Source organism: Phyllostomus hastatus, unplaced genomic scaffold (assembly GCF_019186645.2).
Source record: "Phyllostomus hastatus isolate PE091 unplaced genomic scaffold, TTU_PhHast_1.1 phas_scaffold_1674, whole genome shotgun sequence".
NCBI classification, from domain to species: Eukaryota; Metazoa; Chordata; class Mammalia; order Chiroptera; family Phyllostomidae; genus Phyllostomus; species Phyllostomus hastatus.
In genome coordinates, this window is record NW_025334011.1 from 3,125,017 (window position 1) to 3,149,527 (window position 24,511).

Here is a 24,511-nt window from a genome sequence, read left to right on the forward strand (position 1 = left end):
TGTGTGAAATCGGAGATGGCAGGTGTATTTAAGGGTGTATGTATGCAGAGGTAACTCATCAAGCCAGAGACATTTCTGCGTACTTAATAAATGGTAAAACAATCGTCCCCATAGTTCCCCAAACGTGCGCGCGCACGCGCGTGAGGAAACACACACACACACACACACACACACACACACACACACACAATTCCCCGAATCCTTACAAATAACTTCCGTTTTAGTGCCTGTCTCGGCTAATAAGTGACACCCTTCCTAAAGCTAGGCGCCCCCCGACCCTTGGGGATTTGGGCGGAAAGAGATCAACCCAGACTCCGCCGCATCACGCTGGAGGCCAGCCCCAGTGACACGGGCGGACACCACACCCCTCCACCTCCACGTCACTCCGCGCCCCACCCTCCAACCTCCCTGTCACCACTGGTGAGCCCGACAGCGCCCGTCATTCCTAACCCCAGAACGACCCTCAGGTGCGGGAATTTCCCGGGCTCCAGGGCTGCGAAATTTCCTCCCCAGCCATGGATAAAAGGGGTTCGTCCGTCTCCGGGAGCCACAGATCGCTCTCAGCCAGCTCTCCCACCAGCTCACGCGCTCCAGGCACCACCGCCCAGACCCACCGAGCTCAGCACCATGGCCCGCACCCCGACCTCCGCTGTCATCCGCGTCCCCGGACTCCTCCGGGCCGCACTCCTGCTCCTGCTCCTGGTCACCTCCTGCCGGCACGCTGCAGGTGAGACTCAGAGCCCTGGGATCCCAAAGGGGGAACCAGGGACGACGGGTGGGCTCCCGTGGGGACAGCTCCCTTCACCGAGTCTGTTGTCCCCACAGGGGCTCCCGTGGCCAATGAACTTCGCTGCCAGTGCTTGAAGACCTTGCAGGGAATTCACCCCAAGCTCATCCAGAGTGTGAAGGTGACAGTCCCAGGAGCCTCCTGCGACCAAACCGAAGTCGTGTAAGTGTTTCCTTCACGGTTCAGATGCTTCCACCCTGACTCTCATCCTGCCCACTTGTCTCACGTGCATTCTCCCTTCTCTCTGCAGAGCCACACTCAAGAATGGACAGGCAGTTTGTCTCAACCCTGAAGCCCCTGTGGTTAAGAAAATGATTGAAAAGATGCTAAACAAGTGAGTTATGTGACTATAAAGTCATTGGTGACAGATACTGGCATCTGCCTCCTGAAAATTATTCAGGGAAACCCAGGGTTTAGCTGAGGTGTGAAAATCATTATGATTCCACAATTAGATCTGGCACCAAGGTCAATACTGTGCTCTGGTGCCAGGGGACCTTTCCAGGGCTCTCCATCCGTATTCACATCATGTGGGTAAATATGTCTTCTGAAAAAAAACTATATGTAGTCAGTGGTGCTAAACTGCCTGCCACTCATTAAGAAACAAGCACTGTTTACCTCAATCCCTCATTGGCTTTGGACCTGAAGAGTGGAAATCCTGGTTTGGACCAGTGTGGGTCTGGGAAGTTTAGGGTGAAAGGCAGGCCCTAGAAAGCAACACCACCCTCAGATCAAGTGGAGGAAAGTTTTTCTTTTTTAATCCCTTTAAGTTTCAGCAAAAGCGAGTAGAAACACCGTACTGCCTATCCCGTGTATTGTACGGGAATTAAGTGAGGTCATGCATGTAACTTTACAGCCCAGTGTGGCAAAAGAGAGCCCACAGTGGCACTTCTCTCCATGAAAGAGCCAGCCAGCTCTCTGCTGTGCAGGGGAGAATGTACAGTGGGGCCTTCTCCTGACCCAGGGTTGGGCCACAGCCTGCATGCAGGGAGAAAGCCCTCCAGCTTCAGGGGCCAGTGGCAGAGGAGAGCAGCTTTCCCTAACACCTCTGACAGTAACCCTTTCTCCCCCTAGGGGCAGCACCAACTGACCTAGAGAGAAGCAGCTCCTGGTGTTGGCTCCTGAAAGGAGGTCCCTGCCCTGAGGGGACTGAAAATGAAGAAGGTTCCCATGACTCCCTGCCACAGACACAAAGGGATTACTGTGCTTGACTTTTTTATTGATCTGAGGTCTATTTATTTATCTGTGTATTTATTTTTGAAAGCCTGTATTTTAATATTGTACATGTTAGTATTTAAAGGTGTGGAAGGTGTGAATGTGTTTAATTGCACGTAACTCAGTTCTGATTGTTATTTATTTGAAGATGATGGATTTTAAGTGTCTCATTAAACTAATGTTTATTGGGAGACCATTAAGTGCCAGGCACTGTGATAGAGGTGGAGGAGGAGCTATGGGGGAGGGGAGTCTAAGCGATTGGACAGTGAAATCACTTACTAGGGTCAGGGAAAGTGTGTGCACATCTACTTTTGTACTTGTTTAGAAGAATGTTATTTATTCTTTATTGAAACCATTTCACATTAAGTGGTCAACATTTTTCTGTTGAAGCTTCCCTTGGACATTTTATGTCTTGCTTGTAAGGCATAATGCCTTGTTTAATGCTCATGTTGCCATGATTTCTTTGTCTTAGAACAGAGAAGGTAAAACTACTGTTACATTTTTACAAATGACATGAAAATAAAAGTATTGCAAAATATAACATGTTTAGATTGTTTTATTCTTCTCACTCCCTCCTTTCTGCGGGATGCCTAGCATGTTATACAGGTAGATTTTAGGAGGGAGGGCCCCAAACCCCCTGGAATTATCCTCTGGAGAGCAGGCCCCTGGCAGTTCAGGCCTCCCCCACTAGGTGAGTGTTAGGACCCCATGTGTATCAGTGAACCAGCTCACCTGGCTGTGAGAAGCTGCCTTCAGCTTCAGTGAATTATTCTTTGAAGACTCTTTCAACCTGTTTGCCCATTTCATGATGGCTGACATATGCACACACCCGACTGAAATGGGTTCACTCTGTGTCCCACCTTCCCTATTCACTTGATCTTACCCCACAGGAACCACTCTTAGTCTTTTCCCAGATGAAGTATGTTCTCAAAGGAAAATGTTTTGCCATGTGGAAGAGGTGAAATAAAATCAGCAGAAGCACTTAAAGTCTTTTTGAAATAGACAAGTTCAAAAACTGTTTTGAGCAGTGAAAAATGATCTTGTTCAGCAGTGATCCCCCAAGTTTGGGGCACCAGGTACCAGTTTCCCAGCAGAGAATTGTTCCACAGTTGGCTGTGGGTGTGGGAGGAGACAGGCAGCAGAGCCCAGGTGGTAATGCAATGGAAGATTTCCTCCTTGGCTCACTGCTGGGAGGCCTGGTTCATAACAGGCTGCCAACCAGTACCAGTCAGGTCGCCCATCTGGGGGCTGGCCAATCCCTGTCAATAGGTTTACTGCATCAAATTGAGAGTACTTTGAAATGACTGAAGTTTAAACATGTAAGAATAAATACACAACTTTTCATAAATAAATTCCAGGGTAGTTTTGGATTCCACTGCATAGGTCCTGCATATCTTGAAGCCTATTCCTCTCCTTCTATTTATCTTACTGATGGAGGACTGCTTGACACACTACCCTTCCCACCCACGTTGGAAGACTAGTTTTGTATAAAATAGCGCTGTTTTTCACACTGGCCAATTCATTATTCAAAGAAGTAGTTCTCTGTAAACTTTCGAATGTTTGCAAATACTTTAACAAAAGCTCCTAGTAAATGCTTTTCGTAAGTGGTTTTTCAAACAATCACATTTATTTTTTTATTCTTTTTAATGATGCTGATTGCAAAAGGTACAAAAGTGGATTCCTCCTAACCACTCAAACAGAGAGAAATACAGACTGTACAGTAAAATGTGTGACAAATGTAGCAGAAAGGACAGTTAGGGAGACATGCATTTATAACATATTTGTTCCATTGTTACAGAAAAGTATTAAGCTTAAGAAAATGTAATGTGGCAAGTGTATACATCATCATTTTAAGGGTAAACTCTAGGGAGGAAATGCAAAATTTTGGACTTAAAATTCTGAAAAGGCGTTAGAGTTCAGCACAAGGATATATGTGAATAACACAAAAGCTGACAGAAAAGAAGAAATAAAGGAGGAGAACAACAGATGTACAGCACAGAGGGGACAAATCTTTCCTACAGAAGAAGCCATATAAGTGAGGTGAGCAGAGTGTCTGTCCTGAAAGAGGAGCTTAATTACCTCCCCTTGTGGGTGTGGGCCAGGCTCTGTGATTTACTTCCATAGAAGAGAAGTAAACATCTTCTTTTTTTTAGGGAAAAGAAAAAAGCAATAACGTTACAGTGGAGAATTTGGCAAATGCCAGCTTGACCATGTGATCAACATTATTATCACCAGGTGTGTCCTGTGACTGGGTGAATATTCTAATCTCCCTAAGATCACATGAACAGGAGGGCACTTCATCTCCAGGATATTCTTCCCCAAACCCATAACCCCAGGAGGATCAGGAGAAATCACCCCAGAAAGCCAAACTGAGGGACATTTTATAAAATACCCAACACAGATTCTTGGAAACTGTCTATTTCAGGAAAAACAAGACAATACTGAGGGTCTGTCAGAGCTCTGAAAAGACAAAGGCCACATGATGACTAGATCCGGGGTGGAATGCTGGGCTTGATGCAGGATAGAAAACGGACAACGGTGAAAAATTGGTGATACCGTAGTAAGAGACTAGAGTTTAGGAACTCCAATAATAATGTCCCAGTTAATCTCCTGGTTTTGATTAATGTATTATAATTATGTAAGGTATCAGCAGTAGGAGATACTGGGCAAAAGGTCCATAGGAATTGTCTGTAATATCTATATATATTTTTCATGAATCCAAAATTATTTCAAATGAAACTGTGTTTTATACAGACAGGACTAATAGAATAGCAGATAGTAGACTGAGCTCGAAAGGTAAAGGGATTAAGAAGTACCACTAGGTAATTACAGAACAGTCATGGGGATGTGAAGTATGGCACAGGGAACAGAGTAGCCAAAGAATGTATATTCAGGACCCATGGACATGGACAACAGTGTGGGGATTGCTTGAGGGAGTAGGGGTGGAGGACTGTGCGGGGGGGGGGGGTGGAACAAAGAGGAAAACTTTGTGACAACTGTAATAGCATAAACAATAACACATAATTAAGAGGAACACATATGAAGGATTCATAGCCTAAACAAAGCCAAAGGAGGGGTAGACTTGAGGGCTGGAGGTGGGGATGCCTGGGTTGGGTGGGAGTGGTGGGGGGGAAAATGGAGACAACTGGACTTGAGCAACAATAAAAAGAAGAGAGGAAAAAAAGAAATCAATTTAAGTGAAACAAGCATTCCAATTAAAATTCAAAATGTTTGACTATACAAATAAGACAAAAATGTACACTGCATTCAAAAGACACACTGTAAAACTCAGATTACTTGAAATTATAGGAATTGAGTGTTATTCATGCTGAAACTAAGTGAAAGAAACCAGGCATGGCTATATTAGTATATTAATTACCTGCTAATAATTATTAATCTATCATTAATATAAATGTTAACATATTGGTCAATAATTGATATATAAAGGCCTGATTAATATGTTAGGATAGAAGGAAAATGTAGTCTTAGAGATAAAGAAGGCCAATTCAAAAATTAAAAAGGGGGAAATTTTACAAGAAAGAAACAATTCTAATATTTTATGAACCTAATAAGATTGATCAAAATATATAAAGCAAATGGAGAGGAACTAAAAGATTCTAGTAAACTTCTTTAAATACTGACTAGCCAAAGCAGTGAAGAGTGTAGAGGAGTTAAGCTACACTACCAACCAGCTTGGCCTGAGCAATGTACACCCAACAATTGCATAATTCCCATTTACTTTTTCCAGTACGCAGGAAACGTTTTTATAACAAAGACATATATGGCCATAAAGAATGCATTTACAAATTTCAAAATATGGAAATGTTACAGGGGCTATTCCTTGATCAAGTTTTTTCTTTTATGATTTGTAATCGTCCAGGATGAAATAAGTTTCCATATTTCACTGTGTGACATGTTCGCTGTGGTTTATAACTCATCTCTCAACTTCCCAAATGTTACTTTCATAATACAGGAAACATCAATACAGAATCATCACACTCTTTTCATGCCTGCTATAACCAAGTGTGATAAAGAATATTTTAATGAAGACACTTCCTCATTTTCTACATTTATTTCTTGACGTCCTTTTGTAATTTTGGCATTCCTTTCTTCTTTGCTTTATATTATATGTCATATAATTACTCATTACTACCTCCACCAAAGTTTAACAAATAACCTTAAGAAAATGAAAATACAAAGTTTACATTGAAATCTATTATTTGCAAAACCTTGAAATAATGCCCAAATCTAATAGATTGGAGGGTGCTCAGAGTTCATTGAAGTGAATGGAGCAATTAAAGATGGTTGGAATCATCAGGATAGCTTCGCTGTAGGAGCAGAAGGAAAGACCAGCTGTGTTGCAGAAGAATGTATGTGTGTCAGGTATTTAAAACACTTCACATTTGGAATTTCAGTTTTATTCCCTATACATCTTTGCAAAACTGACTGCTGTCCTTTGTAGGTTGTACATGCCTAATAAATCATCTTTTGAACTTCATATTTACCATTCCCCCATTTTCTGCACAGACCCTGGACCTTAGGTTACCACTTCCACCCCCATGGTGGGTAGCCAGTGAAGGTCATAGTGTGGTCTCTGCAAGAACGTCATGGAAACACCTGCAGATGCCTATGGAGGCTTTTCAGAGGACATAACATCTACTGGTCCCAATCAATGAGCAGGATCATATAGGCAGTTGGTCTCCAGTGTCTGAGGCCTGGCGCCTCCTTCTGCCTCAGTATGTGCCTTCTCCCTGCTCACAGAGTGAGCTTTAGCTGCATGGGCGGCTTGCTGCTCCAAGTACTGACCCTGCTCTTTCCAACTGCCATGTCCTTACTCATTTGGCCCTCTCCTAGAGTGTTTTCCTCCCCTCAGCATTCCCTCTTTACCCCAACACTTCTCATCCTTAAAATTCACAGGAGTGATCACCTGCTTCAGGAAAACTTCTCTGACATCTCTCATAGACCCACCTGAAAAAGTTGATTTAGGTGTATTCCCTGACTCACTCCAAATACCTCGGGAATGATTTACCACCCTAATTGCCAGGTTTTGTAAAATCTTCTATTTGGGCCTCATGTCCCTTGAGGCATTGAGAAGTAGAGGGTAGCCGAGTCCGACTTTACACCCCCCACCTCCACAAAACTTCACTGCCATCTTATAAATGCTGAGAAAATGATCAGGGGAAATGCTGAAACAAATGGGCAAGGACAGGAATCAGAGCTGAAATTCTTCTGGTTCGAAAGATAACTCTAGCAGTATGGGGAGTAAACTGCAGAGATGCAACTCAAATTGGCTTACTGAAAAAAAGGAATCATTTGCCCTATGAGTCAGGAAGAGTGGCAAGTAGATGAAATTAATTTGAATGCTACAGTTCAAAAATGCTTTTCAATAATAAGCTTCAGTCCAGATATGCATCCTTTTCTCCATTCTGGCTTCATTTTAGACAAACATTGACAAAGGTCCAAGTTTCTGTCTTATCAGATATGGCCCTACGGGAAGCAAGACTTTTTTCCCACCATTTCCTGAAACAAAGGACTCTGAGGAAATTTTTTTCTTACTTGATCACACTGAGGTCACTTGCCCACCTCAGGATCGGTCAGAGAGCCTGCGCATGGGACCAGAATTACAAGGACTGAGTAACACTACTTGGGGTCACCAGCCCACCCCTGGAGCTTTGGAGTAGGGTCACCCTACTAAGAAAGAAAGAAAAGAAGGAAAGGATAGGAAGGAAGGAAGGAAGAAAGGAAGAAAGGAAGGAAGGAAGGAAGGAAGGAAGGAAGGGAGGGAGGGAGGGAGGGAGGGAGGGAGGGAGGGAGGGAGGGAGGGAGGGAGATAGGAAGATTAAATAAGTAATTTGTCATTTAAGCCACTTCTCCAGAACACGTTTTTGTTGCTTAGAGAGCAAAGGGTGCTACTCACATAGACAGCATCTCCTCATTCCTATGACATTTTTTGTGGGGGACAAGGGGGCGGGGTCAGGACAAACTACAGCCTGTGGACCCCTTGAGCCCAGTGCAGCCTTCCTTCCCCCCAACAGCGCCAAAGTGACCACCAGCCCCTACTTCCTGTTTGCATCAGGGCCCTCTGCACCCAGGAGGTAGCGCTCATGGACCACTAGAGCTCGGGAAGTTCCAGAATTTCACAGAGGAAGGAAGCTGCACAGGATTAGGACACTGTGTCCTTGATTAGACCCTGAATTAAACTTTTGACACTCCTCATCCCCTCTCCCCTGATAGGACACAGAGTGTGATTTACAAGGAGAACATTTTGTGTGAAATCGGAGATGGCAGGTGTATTTAAGGGTGTATGTATGCAGAGGTAACTCACCAGGCCAGAGACATTTCTGCGTACTTAATAAATGGTAAAACAATCGTCTCCATAATTCCCCACAGGGGCGCGCATACACACCACAATTCCCCCAATCCTCCAACCTTCGTCGTAGTACTTGTCTTGGCTAATAAGTGACACCCTTCTTATGAAGCTACTCGCCCCCTCCCTCCATCCTTGGGGATTTGGCGGAAAGAGATCATCCCAGAGTCCGCCGCGTTAAGCTGGAGGCCAGGTGGAGGACACGAGAGGATACCTCCCCAAATCCCTCACCCCGCCCCCGCCACGCCACTCCCCGCCACACCACTCCCCACCCCACCCTGCATCCTCCCTGGCACTCCTGTTGCGCCTGCCAGTGCCGTCATTCCTAACCCCGGAACGACCCACAGGTGCGGGAATTTCCCTGGCCACGGGGCTGCGAAATTTCCTCCCCAGCCATGGATAAAAGGGGTTCGTCCGTCTCCGGGAGCCACAGATCGCTCTCAGCCAGCTCTCCCACCAGCTCACGCGCTCCAGGCACCACCGCCCAGACCCACCGAGCTCAGCACCATGGCCCGCACCCCCGACCTCCGCTGTCATCCGCGTCCCCGGACTCCTCCGGGCCGCACTCCTGCTCCTGCTCCTGGTCACCTCCTGCCGGCACGCTGCAGGTGAGACTCAGAGCCCTGGGATCCCAAAGGGGGAACCAGGGACGACGGGTGGGCTCCCGTGGGGACAGCTCCCTTCACCGAGTCTGTTGTCCCCACAGGGGCTCCCGTGGCCAATGAACTTCGCTGCCAGTGCTTGCAGACCGTGCAGAGAATTCACCCCAAGCTCATCCAGAGTGTGAAGGTGACAGTCCCAGGAGCCTCCTGCGACCAAACCGAAGTCGTGTAAGTGTTTCCTTCACGGTTCAGATGCTTCCACCCTGACTCTCATCCTGCCCACTTGTCTCACGTGCATTCTCCCTTCTCTCTGCAGAGTCACACTCAAGAATGGAGAGGAAGCTTGTCTCAACCCTGAAGCCCCTGTGGTTAAGAAAATGATTGAAAAGATGCTAAACAAGTGAGTTATGTGACTATAAAGTCATTGGTGACAGATACTGGCATCTGCCTCCTGAAAATTGTATCAGGGAAATTCAGAGTTTAGCTGAAGGAATGAAAAGTCATCTTACAATTAAATTTGTCCTTAAAATTATTAATGTAATCTGGTGCCTGAAGGATATTTTCAGTACGGTTTACCACCAATCCCCCCTCTTTCCCCATTCAAGTGAGTGTTGTCCAATGTGTCTTCCTCAAAGATTAAGCGGCCAATGATCTAAAATCCTTCCTGCTCATTAAAGAACAAACACTTTACCTTGGAGGCTTGAGATCTGATAAGTAGTACCCCGGATTTTGGGCAACGTAGGGCTCTAATTCTTAGCGGTGAGGAAAAGGGTCTTTTCACTGATCCCCTCCTCCACATGTACATCTGGGTGCCACCTCTTATTGTTCCTGTAACCCCGGAGAAAGTCCTTAGTCTCTAAGTTTCAATCATATGGGAAAAATAATAACAGCTACTTCCTGGGGTTTGCTATGGCACTTAAGTGATGTCATGTGTGTACTTTTTTAGTGCAACACCGGTTTCTGGTGTTTTGAAGCTAATAATGCAATTGTGACCACAGGCTCCTTATTCCTAAGGAAACAGCGCCCAGTGGCCAGGCATTTTCTGCCACACAGGGCAGCAAGGGTATCAGTAGTAGCCACTTGGTACAGGGCTACCCAGTCAAGTTTCTGAGTCCTAAGAAGCACCAATTTTCTCATCACAGGGGCAGCACCAACTGACCTGGAGAAAAGAAGGAAGCTTATCGGCTACTGTTGCCTCCTTGGTGGGATTGGAGGGAAAGAAGAGAAACAGAGTCCCTGGTGCCGCCTGGACTGTGTTTAATGTGTTTGAGGATCTCCTGGGAGAGCTCTTCTGTTTGTTTACCTGCACGTGTGTTTATTTATTTATTTATTTTTCAAAGCTTGTATACCAGTTAATGTTCTACCTAATATTTAAAGATATGGAAGGGCTTGGTAATGTGTTGTTCTGTTATTTTTTAATGGTTATTTTTATGTTAAATCAGAGTTAGTTCAGCCCTGTTATGTAATTGAGGATGATGCATTTTAAATGTTCTTCATTCAACTTATATTTTTGGTTGGGAGTGGGGTGGGAGGCCATGCTTTACCATCTACTGTGGTAAAGGCTGGGGATAAATAAGGGGGGATTCTAGCCAATAGGTCAGTGTTTAGGCAGGGAAAGGTCATGAGTACATCTATTTTTGTATCTATTTTGAGAAGAATGGCCATTGTTATTTATTGAAACAGTTTCACAGTATGTGATCAACATTTCTGAGGTTGAAGAGAACTGATGTTCTAAATATCCCTTAGACATTTTGTGTCTTCCTAGTAAGGCATAATGCCTGATTTAGTGTCAATTATGCATTGTTTCCCTATGTTTGGGAATAGAGAAGTTAAATGCATATAGATGTATTTTTACAAATAACATGCAAATAAAGCTTTTAACAAAAATGTCCTGCTGTGGTTTGTTTTCACTTCTTGAGCCCTTGTTCCTCCTGAATACTGAAGTGTTGTAAATTTATGATAGATCATAGCTCACATGCACTGAATGACTGCCATTGGTTGGCACTTTTCTTAGTTTTACTCCTATTCATGAAAACATATTTGATGCATTTTCAAAGTTCTTGTAGGCCATCATCTTAAGAATCCCTGTTTTACATAAGAAAACCTCATTTTATTTTAGTATAACCAATCTGTTACTTAATCCTAGCTGTGTAAAAATTTTAAAATGTTAATACACATTTTTAAAAGAGCTCTTATTGAAAACTTTTGTTAAGTAGTTTTTCAAACAAACCCTCTTCACTGAAGCTGGAAGTTAAGTTGTACATTGGACTTGTAGAAGGCAGTTAGAATGGCATAAGCAGAGCATGAAAGATGGGCCAGGTGCAGAGGGTCACCGTGGTGGAGAGCCCCAGTGACTCCCAGGTGCCTAGCAACAGAAAAACTACTACAAGCCCTTGCAGGACCACTCTCTTAAGCCTTGCAGATGATAGATATTTAGGCCTCAGCTGTGTTACAGCCCCAGGTCCCGAAAAGCAGTAAAACCAGGTGAATAACTAATGCTTCCCTGCTCTGGTACTGACCAATCAGTGCAGACTATGACCCTGAGGAGGCACACTGGGAAAGCTGATGAATATTCTATTGAGAGCCTCCTGTGAGACCTCAGATAAAAGCCCTCAGGATGGTAGACCCAGTGCCACTCTCTCTGTCTCTGTGGAGCATACCCATGCCTTTCCCCACCCATTTCTTTCCCCTGGGCGCCCCCTCCACCAGGACGCCAGGACCTCTCCTTCCTCTTTCCTCTCTCAAGGCAGGTGCTTCCTCTTTCTCTTTGTCTCCATCCCCATCTCTATCCCTGTCTCTCTCTTTCTCCAGAGCTCCAGTGGCTCTTATTTTGATGAAACTTGTTTCCTGAGCCCATTTCCTCTATGACTCACTTCTGCTACCTCTGTTACTTTCTAAATAAACTTTCTCTTATGATGTTAAGTGTTGGCTCTGAATTATTTTCTTAGCCAGAATTTAACAACTGAGGTTGCTGAACTGAGGTTAACAACTGGTGCCATTTTTTCTGCTGCTAACATTCTTCCTCAGAATTCAGATAATTTGTGTGATGGGGGAAAAAAGCAGATAAAGCAAGTGGGGGAGTGCTTCCTCTAGGTAAAAGGTCTAATGGAGAGGGGCCTTCTCTAACTTTTTCTAAGTTTTCTGGAGAGATAACAGTCACAAGCGTGACACTGTTCCAATGCTTCACAGGTATAGTGATGGTGTAAATGTCTCTAAACCCACAAATTTGAATTTACATTGCCCCAGGATGAATGGAACACATCCAGCTTTCACAGTCACCTAATGAGAGGAAAAAGGAAAGATCTGAGTCACCTTGCAAAGAACACACTGAAATCTGACAAGGAGAACAGTTTGTGCACAGTTGGGAAAGGCAGCTAGGGTATGTGCTTGTCTCTGATTCAGGCCCTGATCTGGGCTCTTTGACAGCCTTCGGCGAAGGAAGACAATGGTGCGTGACCAGACTTGTGTTGAGTATCTGGGTACAGCTACTCTGAAGCCACCATGTCTTCCCCTGAAAATTAAGTATACTAGTTTCTTCATTAACTTAGTGGTATTTTCTTGGGATCAATGAGATAAGATGGAAAAGCAGTGTTTAAACTGGATGGAGATGAACAACTGCAAACCATTCTGAAAGTTCCATAAATGCCAGCACTGATTCTATCCTTAACCCGGAGTCACAGGCTTATGTTTTAGGCTGTGGGAAATAAGACTTTCTGGAATTTCTCAGTGTTCTTGTTAAAAGTTCCAGCTTCTTCATATACTGTGAGTATTAAATCTATAGCCATTTGTCCAGTTAATTGCTCTGATCCTGACACATAATAAAACTTCTCTAATCCCTCCCACAAGGACCTGATGGTCACCTCCAGAACTGTTAACAGCGAAACAGCACCAGAAGTTAGATCTTAGTCCTTGAGTTTTGGCTAAGAAAGAATTCAGAGCCAAGACTCAAATATATGCAAAAGTTTATATAGAAAGTCACAGAGGTAGAAAAAGTGAGCCATGCATAAGTGAGCCAGTTAGGCTGCATTGACTCAGGAAACAATTTACAGAAGCTCTTAAAAAAGGCCCTTTAGAGCTTAAGAGAAAGAAAGGCAAAGAAAACACACCTGGGGGAAGGAGAAAGGGAAAAGTATAGGTGTGCTTCAGAGAGAGAGAGAGCAAGCTCACACTGGGGAAAGAGGGGGGTAGGGAAAGGTAAGGGCATGCTTGAGAGAGAGAGAGAGTGCTGGGTCCTTTATCTTAAGAGTTTTAAAGGTGGGGATTTTAAGGGAGGTGTCAGAGGAGGATCTCAATAGAATATTCATCAGCATTCCAGGTGTGTCTCCTCAGGGTCATGGTCTCCACTGATTGGTCAGTGTCACAGCAGGTTGACATTAGACACTACAGCTGGTCCTGAGGTCAGCCATGGCCTATCCTCACCTGGCCTTGTTGCTTTTCTGGGCCTGGAGCTGAAACACAAGTGAGACCTAGATGTCATCTCTAGTTTGGCCAAAACTCTGTCTCTGTGGTAATCAGACTCAAATAATCTTAAGACTATTTCATGTGGGCCAGAACCTCATTGGCCTAGGGACTTAATGTTTAAAGGAGTAGTAATGCAAGGGCTTGCATGGGAATCATATGAGGCTCTTTCCCAGCTCCCCTGTTCCTCCTTCAAGGGGGTCTACTAACATGTCAGGGGAGGACAGGTCAGGAGAGGGTCTAAATTGCATGATCGACAATATGCTATGGGAAGAAAGGTCACCCTGGGGGAGCAAAGACCCACCCCAGTTTTGCCCCATTGTTTTCCCCATTGCTTTGCTCCATTGCTCCATGGTGACCCGCAGGACCTGGCCTATGGTTCCTATTCAACCCAACTGCCTACTACAGGACTCCATCTCAGGTTAAGCCCCAGGGTGCTGGGAAGACTGGAATACATGAACCCTGGGAAAGGAGATTCCTACTAAGAAGGGCTTCTAGTGGCCAACTAGATACAAATTTAGAAGCAGAGCTTAGCAGCCATTTCTAAAAAGGGGCCTCTCACACAAACCCCACTTTAGGGAGAGCCCTGTACTGCCTATACTGTGTTTCTTCCATCTGAGCCAGCCATAATAAAGGTGTGCCTAGATGTATTTCAACCAATATGACTGAGACCTTCCTTGTTCAATCAGAGCTGTGCAAGTATAGCACCATCAGCATTTTTACTGACCAATCACAGCAGCTCCATTATGATCAATTAAGACAGTGATTTTTGGACCAAATTCTGAGGATTTGGAGTTTTCATTTGCATGAAGACAGGGCAATCAAAGACAAGGGGTGAAGACTTCTGTCTATATTAGTTAGCTCCCTTCTAGCTCCAGAAGCACACATTTCTTTTCCACTGAAGACTGAAGATCACTTTTCCCTTGCTGGAGAAGAGCATTCTGGCAAGGAACTGGAGGAGGAGGAGCAGAGAAGAGCTCTATAACTGAAGGGGCCCTCAGACCCAGGGCCGTCTCAGCTCTAGGGCCTCCTCACAATCATGCTGTGCTGCTTCATAATTGAGCTGTACCACGTTTGAGCTATTCCAGTGCTGAGCCATTCTCACAGACCTGCTGTATCACAACTGAGATGTTTACACCAAATAAAGTGTCCTCTTTATCACACCCCAAAGTGGGGATTCCTGCTCGTGTTTAATTGGCACAAGGACCATAGCCTTCTGTTGACAAATGCTATCTCTCAAAGTATTTACAGGTTAAAAAAGATAAACCCACAGAATTTAGAAATATCCTTAGGCAATAAAAGTGGATACTGGGAGCTATCTGGCTCTTGGAGAGATTAATTTACACACCAAAGGGTTGGCGTTAGAATGCAGTCCTGTATGTTTCCAAGAAGACCCTTCCTAGAGGGAAATATGGGACAAAGTTCTCCTTCCTTCCCCTTTATAAGCAGAGAAAATTGAGGCTCCTCACCCTGCCCCAGTCTATGGGCTGTCTGGCTACTGGAGCAGGACAGTAGACATGTCTCTTATTGCGTCAGTGCAGGGGCAAGGCCTGAGCAAGCAGGAAGTGACACGCATTCACTGTGAAGTAATCAATAAGAAATCTGTCTTTGTTCCAGAACATTTCTTGCGTGTATTCAGGATAAAATTTTAAAATACAAGTACTAAAAACTTAACGTAGGCTTTGTTAACTTGGTGAATGAAGAAAAGGATAAAAGAGATGGAGTTAATCACAGGGTGATTAAGAACATGAGCTATGAAGAATTAGTCTGATCTAAGAGTTGTTTTCAGTTCCAACACCTTCTGTCTGTGTAATTTGAGGTTATTTTTTTAAATTAATTTAAACTTTATTTCTCCTTTTATTCCTCCTCTTAAGGTACAACAATAGAATCTCCTTTTTGTAGTTGTTACTAGCATTGTGAGTTATAATTTGAATAAAGAACTAGGTAGTGCCTAAGAAATGATGGTGACCTAGAATTTCCAGAAAAAAAGAGGGAGCAATCTGATTGAAAGTGGAGATAGTGCATTAGATTTCTATTGCTGTTATAACAAATCATCACAAATTTAGTGGCTTAAAATAATACAAAGTTATTCTCTTACAGTTCTGTACTGTGAAGGACTGAAATTTGTTCCGCAGGACTGAAGTCAAGGTGTCCACAGGGCTGGTTTCTTCTGCAGACTCTGATCCTTCCAGCTTCCAGGGGCCATCTATGTGTTGTATCTCATGGTCGTCTTCCTGTATCTTCAAAGTGCTACCAATGGACAGCTTAATGTCTGATCCATGTGCTCCCTTTGTATGTTAATAATTAGCTACTTACTTATGCTAATAAATGTTAGTGGCAAAACCTTTTTAAATCTCTTTCTTTCTGTCCTTCTGCTCTGTCACAATGTCTTCTGTCTTGTTCTGATTCCTGCATCTCTTTTATAATAAATGTTGTGATCATATCAGGCATAACCAGGAAAATTCAGGATAATCTTCCCAATGCATGATTTTTAACTGAGTCACATCTGCAGAGTTCCTTTGGCAATATGAGGTACATATTCACAGTTTCTGCGGATTAGGACAAGCACATCTTTGGGGAGCTACTATTCAGCCCTCCACAAGAAACCTGAATTTCAGGGTTCAAGGAACTTTCCATTAGGCTAAGAAAATGTACATATTATACAAGGGGAGTTGGAAATTGTGGGAGGAACCAAAATGGTATCAGCACTAGCTAATGTTCAATAAATACAGTTACTGTTAATGTTCCTATGTCAAAGCAAGGCAGGCTTGGGTACTTCTTCTAGGCTGCCACTGGAAAGCTTCAAAGTAAACCAAAATAATTTATTACATAACTGGAAAGAAGAAATGAATGACTGAAAGAGCAAGAGGAAGATCTGAGTCTGTTTGTCACTGGCCTTCTGGCTTGCTTTTATAGATATCAATGTATTCCTGGAGAAGCAGAAATGGTAAGAGTGGGTATCACATTAAATAGCCCATGATACTTTGGACAAGGCAGCCTTCCATTGGGAACATGAAGGTAAAAACTGGAGGATAGGGGTATTTGAGAGAATGGTCATAGACTGATGAGAGCAGGAAAGAAATGTTCTCTGTGTGAGCAGATCAGTGTTAGAAAAGTACGACACAGTATGACCACATGACTTTGAGAAGCCATCAGGAAACAGTACAGGCAGCAGGGCCTGAGGTTTCCTGGGCCAAGAAGCCACAGTAGAAGATGAGGAATAATGGATGATACCACTCTGTGATCATGATTAATTATTTGAAAGTTCTGTTAAGATATCCTCTAGAATAGCTGTCCCCAACCTTTCTGGCACCAGGGACCGATTTTGTGGAAGACAATTTTTCCACAGATTGCAGTGGGGGGAGGGGAAGGGTGTCAGGATGATTCAAGCACATTACATTCAAGCCCACCTCCTGCTCTGTGGCCCGGTTCCTAACAGACCAGGACTGGTACCGGCCTGTGGCCCAGAGGTTGGGGAACCCGGCTCTAGAGACTTCCAGGAACTGATAGCATGTGGGAGAGAGAGGAAATGGAGGTTCTGCAATAGCAAGAAGGGGCAATATTTTCTGTGAAAAAACAGAAAAATCATAAGGTAAGAGTCTTGTTTTATCTTAAGTTTCTCATAAAGCAAAGCCTGAGGCAAAAGCCTTTGTGCTAGCTCTTTATTAAGTCCACCAGCCTGTATGTGAGACCTCATCTGCCCCTGTGTGTAAGGTGCCCCTGCCCTCATAGTGATACGACAGGTGACTGGGATTGTACTTTTCAGTTTTCACAGTCCTATGAAAAGAACATGAGATGGCTCTGAGGTGTCCAACTTCTGGGGCATCTCTAGGCCATACTGGAAGAAGAAGAGTTGTCTTGGGCCACACATTAAATACACAAACGCTAATGAAAACTGATGAGCAAAGAAAAGGTTTTAAGTAAATTTGCAGTTTTGTGTTGGGCTGCACTCATAGCCACCCTGGCCTGCGTGTGGCCCGTGGCTGCATGTTGGTCATCCCTGGCTGTGAACAGACCAAATGGACCTAGACCCATAGCAGCAATTCAGAGCTTGGAAAAGTCTGCTCAGCAGGCCACCACACACACAGACACACAGGACTACCTAACTCAAAGCCCTCACAGAGCTACCTAATATAAAACAAGGAGAAGAACCAAGGTTTGGGAACACTAGTCCAATTCACATGACCGTCAGAGATGCCTGTGGATTGACTCTGACCCTAGCCCTGTATTTGGGCATGTTGTAGGACCACCTATTGCCTCTGCTTCTTGGGATTCTTCTCAGATGCCTCACTGTGAGCCACTACAGTGTGGACTAAAGGAAAGTTGTGGGTACTGTGGCCAAACACCTTGAAAAAAATCTCTCTTTTTTTGAGACCTCACCAAATTACTTCACCTCTTCTGAGTTTCAAAGTCCTTGTACATAAAATAAAACAATCCTTATAACTTGGTTGTAAGGTTTTGAGATAATACACCAAAAGCATATAGAGTAGCACTGGCATATAGCAATACTCAACAAATGGTTGTTACTACTAGTGTAGTATATGGTACCTACATCAGTATAAACAATTAATTTTGAGAAGGGAAATATAAGACACATTTCAAGTGGAGTATTTTAGTGTGACTTACGAACCTATATAGCCCTCACAGCAGCTAAAAGATTATTTTAATATAATAGGTTATTTTTAAAATCTGAGAATTTGAGCATCTTAAAATATTAAGAGTCTAAAATTCACTGCAAATTAAATATACAATCAATCTGACATTGGGTCAAAGGTCTCAAATGAGAGAGCAATATTTGAAAGTGAAGGTCCCTGAAAATCTGACCACAATAACCTTAGCAAATTCCGGGAAACTAATCTTAATTCCATTAAATCGCAAACTATAATTCCAGTTAGAAACTACTCCTTTGTTGTGATTCTTTAAACATTTTTTTATCTTATGTTTGTATGTGTATTTCCCTATTATCATCATCATGGCTGCAAACACTGGTAACATAATTTGATCTCCTTTACTTGATATATACTCTCTCCCTTACTTGATGATCTCCTTTGCTTGAGTTCAAGTTGAACTCAACATGATTAAGACTGTGTCTGAATAGTGCTTCTGATTCATTATGGCTACAAGATTGTATCTGAATAGTGCTGCTGATTCATTATGGCTGCTTTTTGACTTGGCATAAAGGCCAAGAACCCAGCAATCAGTTGAATATACAAAGTCATTCAATGTGACTGCATATTGACACTTATTTGCAATATACCATTCCCTGTCACAAAGCTGTGTCTCTTGGAGCAAGATCCTATCTACAATGTTTATCAACTTTTCCTCTGTCTCTGAGCTTTTATTCATCTCTGTAGACACAATTCAATGTTATCTTCCCTGTGAAGGCAAGTGAGATATTCTGATTACTGTGGTTATGTGCAAAGTGTCATGGTGTTAGTAATTTTATTAATTATTCAGTTAAAGAGTTTGATTTATTGATATAAAAAATGATAGATATGACATAACCAAGGTCACTTAATGAAACAATGAACTGAATTTGAGCACATAATTCATTGTTAGTAATTCAGTTTTGAGAATTTTGAAGCTTAACACATGGCTCTTGACAGGACAAGAATGATTAATTCATCAATAGATAGCAGATTCCACTAAGACCATAAATATGATTGTGCAAATGGACATAAAAGGTGTGTATGTTAAAGCATACTCATTTCCTGCCTTGTACAAACAGGGTTTTTAAAAGATGCACAGACTTTCTCATGACAATATTCTTTAAATCATAATTAACTTCAAAGTTGCATAGTTCCTATCCCAGGATAAATAAGTCAAAAACTTCATATCTCTGTTAACAAAGTTATTATATTCCATACTCTCCATTCTTCTCAAGTAAAACAAACTGGAAGAATAAAATTTGGTTCCTTACTGGCTTATAACTGACAAATAGTTTTTCATTGCTTCTCCTTTCATTCTTCAACAGGAAGAGGAAGAGCAATAAAAATTAACCTTGAGATTATGGTGCATAAAGACCATAATAGTGTTGAACGCACCAATATGTAAAATCAGAAGTGCTCACTGAGATCTCACACACTTATCTTTTCCTTTTAGCTACTGGGGAGATTCATAAAGAAGAAACTAACTCTAAAGAAATTTTTTTGGCTTTAAGCAAAACAAAAACCAAATATCTAAAATTATACCAGGACATACATGCAGATTGTCAAGTGTCAAAGAATTCCAGATAGAAAGGAGAACAAAATCTATTTAATTACCTAGAAATACTGACTACGATAGTTTGTACTTCTCTAATTGGGGGTGATAGTAGTAATATTACTGCAACTCTATCTAGGATGTTTATTTTAATGTTGATTAGTGGATGGAATTACCATATTCAACTGAAATCTCACATCTAATTATACTAATAACTTTTCTCTAAGTGAAAGAGTCCATTTTATGCTTACAAAGGTTAATCTTGATGACAATAAACACTTTAAGGGGAAAAAAAGATTTTAAGGAAATTACTTTTTGGTTTAAGTATGCTAACACAGTTCTGTAGTAATGGTTCAATAATGAAAGTTTATTATGATACTCAATAATGCGTATTTATTATAATTAGTCCTTGTGATTACTCTTTAATTATTTTTATCAATATTGACAAGTTAGTCCAATATTGTACCCTGCTACATTGATTTAAAATACTGAACCACTCAGGAAGCATGGCTGTCTTTATCTTCAATCAGAGTTTTGCTATATTCATCTCACACAGCTGATGTTAGTGAGAGCTAAGAGTTGCAATGTCAGTATATTCAGACATTCATTTAAAAAAAAAATCTCTTAAGCTCACTGAAAATTTCCAGTTGATTCCTGAACTTTCTTGCTACAGTTGAAAAGAAACCATGTAAGTAGGAATCACGATGGAGAAAATAAGAGTCTCTGATTGAGAAATTCTCAGAGCTGAAATGCTTATGATATGAGCTAGACTGAGAAAACCGGAGACCAAGGCTTTGGGCATCATGCATATTTGGTACAGGAAAAACTGCTCCATCTTCAAGGTCCCATTCTAGAAACTGCCACATACCATCTTAAAAAAAAAAAAAACATGTATCACAAGGGAACATGAGTAAGGTGTGAATTAGAGTGTATAGATTTAATTCTGAAGTCAAAGAATATCTGCAGTAAACAAAGATACATGGTTAGCAGTAAGGATATGTGGATAATTCTTGATTATTTGGAAGTCCCTTACACACTTGAACAGAGGACATTCAAAGATGCAATATTGACTTATCATTATTAAAAATGCTTAAATTGTACAAATAACATTGCTATAAAAGATTATATAAAATATGTATACATGATTTATGTATACAATATAAAAAGACTGTATAAAATATATGTGCATATGTATACTATAAGTGCATGTATTTATACATACATACATGTACAGTTTTAGGAGCAGTAACAAAATGAGCTGTGCTCATTTCCAAGTCCAAGATATGGAACATTACCAGGATACCAGAAGCACTCTGTGTACCTCTCTCAAATATCATTCCTTTGCCTCCCTATTACCACCCCCAACACACCTGAACCCTCATCTTGACCTCAGTGTCAATCATTCACCTCTTATCTTTATGAGTTTGCCACATACGAGTGAAAGCATAAACAATTAATTTGTAGTGGTGTTGGTTTTTGTGAGTTTGAATAAATGAAATGATATATAAATCACTTAATTATCTCACTCAACAATATTTTTGTGGGTTTGACCTAGGATGATTTCTTTTGAAAGATGATCGCAATTCCATTTTACAACAAGTCCAACATTAATTTATCTACTCCACTCTTGGGTTGAAATTAGGGTGGCTTACAGTTTTGTTATTATGAAAAAAGCAGCTCTCAACATTTTTGTACTGGTCTCCTGCTCCACGTGTCAGAGCTACTCTAGGATAAAAATGTAGGAGGGAAATAGCTGGCTTATGGGGTACACTCATCTTCAACTTTACCAGTGAGTACTATTCTCCAAGTGGTTGTACTGATTTATTCCTCCCGAAAGCAATTCATGGAAGTTCCTCTTCCTCCATCTACTGGTCAGCACTTGGAATTGTCAGACTTTAAAACTTGTTGCCAAATTATTGTATAATGGCATCTTACTGTGCTTCTAATTTGTTTTTCCTTTATTACAAATGAGATTGGATATCATTTTTGCATGCTTATGAGCCATTTGTATTTTATCCTCTGTGATATTTTATTTTACCCATATGTTCTGTTATAATATTTGCCATTTCATAAAAGCTTTAAAAAAACAAACATTTTATTTACTAAAACCATTTGTTGCTTATATGTATGGCAAAAGGTTTATTTGTGGTTTCTTTATAAGATAACTTTTTTTGTGGCTAGTCTCTTCTCAAAAGTATAAAAATATATTTCTGTAGTGCCTCCTAAAACTTGGATAGTTTGGTCTTTATATTTAGAATTCAAATTTGATTTTTTTCTCTACACTGAGAAATTATACCAATGGTATATTTCACAGATATAGAATAAGCATTTCAAAAATTTATATGGAACCATAAACAAGTCTGAATAGCTGCAGCAATTTTAAGAAAGAAGACCAAAGTAGGAGGGATCACAATATCTGATATAAAACTATATTACAAGGTCACTGTAATCAAAACAGTATGGTACTGGCATAAGAACAGACACATAGAGCAATGGGACAGAATAGAGAGCCCAGAAATAAACCCAAATCTCCATGGTCAATATTCGACAAAGAGGGCAGAAGCATGAAATAACCTCTTCAACAAATGGTGTTGGGAGATCTAGACAGCTATACACAAACACAGTGTGAAACAGAAATTGTTTTATATTTCACACATTGATAACCAATTGTCCCAGTACTATTTACAGAAAAGTCCATCATTTTCCAGTCTTTGCTATAAATCAAGGTAACATATATGTGTGGTTTGTTTTGGGATTCATTCATCAATATGTTTGTATCTACACCAGTGCTGAACTATCTCATTTACTGTATCATTTTTACAATTCTTGATAAGTGGAAGGGCAAATGTCCTGACATTATTATTTCTCTCTATGAATGTCTTAGCTCTTCTTAGTTTTTTCATATATGCCTTAGAATCAGTTTGTCAATATGAAAATTCTGAATGATATATATGGCAAAAGGTTGTATTTGTGGTTTAGAACTGATCTATAAATCAGTTCTGGTACTAGTTGATGCATCTTTTGGTAGTAGTTGATAGTAGTTTTGGTAGTAGTTGATGCATCTTTAAAATAGTAAATCTTACATTTTGTGAAATCTGATACAGCTCATAAATTAAGATCTTTAAATAATATTAAAATGTTTTTCTTGTACCTTATTTTTAAAGTTATTTCTAGAGGGTTTTTTTGTAACTGGATGCTAAATGTTAAGATTTTATATATTATTTTGTATCCATCAGCCTTTAATTATATACCTGTAAATTATTTTGCATTTTCTATATAAACAATTATGTCATCTGCTATTAATGACATTTTTGCTTTCCCACTTATTATACATTTTAATATCTTTTATGACCCCACTGCACTGGTTAAAATTTCAGCACAAGCTTGAATGGAAGTGATAATAGCAGGTACTCGTGTTTGGCATTGCATAAGATAACTTACAGCCATTTTAGTCACTTACATGTTTAGTAAAGATAATTATGACAGGTAACACCACATTACGTAAAAGGGAAATTTACAACTCATGCAAATCTACAACATAATTTTTCATTTAAATATCAATCTACTTAAGAAGAAAAATTTTGCCTCAAGATAACTTGGCATGTGCTTATGGGGCATGTCTTTAGTCTGACTGATAATGATTATTGCTCATACATCCTCAGGAGCTGAGCAAATTAATTTTCCTTCTTTCAATGTGACTCTTAAAGCAAGCCATTTGGATTACTAAAAATGTGAGTGCTGCTTTTAAAAAATTTGTTTATTTAAAATTCAAAAGTGGCAATATTATTTATTAGGTTTTAAAAAGCACTTACAAAATATATGTGTTTCTAAACAAATTTGTCCCAGATATTACACTAGCCATATATTCGGGATACAATGTTCTGAACGTACAACCACAATTTTCTACCACTGACTGCAAATAATGCCAGTTAAAAGGAAAGGTAGGACCTTTTCATCAATAAACCAGTCAGAAAGCATTTATTACTGTGTATGAAATATGTACACAGTACATACATATGTCATTCTGTGTACAAGGTTCTGTTAGGTTTGCTAATCCACACATGCATCTCCCAAGCTGCTACCACAAAAAATTCGCCATATATTGTTTAGCAATGTTTCTGTCAATCTTTTAGGTTTATTTTTGTTTGTTCTGCTTTTAGAATTTCATTGAGATCTTATTTATTATTGGGTGTGGAGAGCATACATTTCTAAATTTCAAGGAAAGTTTTCCGTGTTCCTGTTTAAGTTCCCGACTGAATTAATTCTGAAGTTTTCAACTGCTGCTCACAGATCACATGGCTCTACCTTCCACTCAAGGATTCCTCAGAAGTCCAGCAGGTTCAGGTGAGACCATCTCACCTCGTTTGAACTCAGAGTGGAAATTCCAGGATTAAAAAAAAAAAGGTGTAATTCAACATTCCCTTTTGATTTAAAAGGAGACAAAAAATTATTAAGAGCAGGTGACTTCATCAAGCTCTGAAAGCCATAAAACATCTACAATAAATATTGTACTTAGTGTTGAAATGTTTCAGAGGTTTGGTGAGAACAAAACAAGAGTACCTGCTGTCATCACTTCCATTCAAGCTTGTACTGAACATGTTACCCAGGTCAGTATAGAAAAAGACATTAAGATTTATAATGAGCAGAAAAACCGTACTGTTATTAGTGGCAGATGACATAATTGTTTATGCAGAAAATGCAACACAACTTACAAATGCATAATTAGGAAAAAAGAAGGCTGATGGATAAAAAATAATATGCAAAAATCAGAATATGCAGTTTTAAAGACATCATCTATAATAGCATCCAGATACAAAACAAATCAGGTGTGAGGAGAAAAAAATTAAATGTTATTTAGAGACCTCAGTTTATGAACTACAAGTA

General features: G+C 40.9%; 2 protein-coding genes across 2 annotated transcripts; both read left to right on the top strand.

The window, feature by feature from the left end:
- Positions 1-428: 428 nt before the first annotated feature.
- LOC123831238 (growth-regulated protein homolog) lies at positions 429-2,524 on the top strand. Its single transcript, XM_045858049.1, has 4 exons — positions 429-727; positions 826-949; positions 1,038-1,121; positions 1,859-2,524. Exons 1-4 carry the CDS (start codon positions 628-630, stop codon positions 1,872-1,874), a joined length of 324 nt encoding a protein of 107 aa, XP_045714005.1. The 5' UTR covers positions 429-627; the 3' UTR covers positions 1,875-2,524.
- A 5,756-nt stretch (positions 2,525-8,280) lies between these two features.
- Positions 8,281-10,835, top strand: LOC123831057 (growth-regulated protein homolog). Its single transcript, XM_045857703.1, has 5 exons — positions 8,281-8,301; positions 8,800-8,974; positions 9,073-9,196; positions 9,285-9,368; positions 10,111-10,835. Exons 1-5 carry the CDS (start codon positions 8,281-8,283, stop codon positions 10,124-10,126), a joined length of 420 nt encoding a protein of 139 aa, XP_045713659.1. The 3' UTR covers positions 10,127-10,835.
- Positions 10,836-24,511: the final 13,676 nt, after the last annotated feature.

Excerpts from the sequence above, each read along its gene's own strand:
- LOC123831057 (XM_045857703.1), top strand. The coding sequence starts at position 8,281 with ATGGCAGGTGTATTTAAGGGT. Across the intron at positions 8,975-9,072 it reads CTCCTGCCGGCACGCTGCAG|GGGCTCCCGTGGCCAATGAA; the intron begins GTGAGACTCAGA and ends TTGTCCCCACAG. Across the intron at positions 9,197-9,284 it reads TGCGACCAAACCGAAGTCGT|AGTCACACTCAAGAATGGAG; the intron begins GTAAGTGTTTCC and ends TTCTCTCTGCAG.
- LOC123831238 (XM_045858049.1), top strand. The coding sequence starts at position 628 with ATGGCCCGCACCCCGACCTCCGCTGTCATCCGCGTCCCCGGACTCCTC. Across the intron at positions 728-825 it reads CTCCTGCCGGCACGCTGCAG|GGGCTCCCGTGGCCAATGAA; the intron begins GTGAGACTCAGA and ends TTGTCCCCACAG. Across the intron at positions 950-1,037 it reads TGCGACCAAACCGAAGTCGT|AGCCACACTCAAGAATGGAC; the intron begins GTAAGTGTTTCC and ends TTCTCTCTGCAG.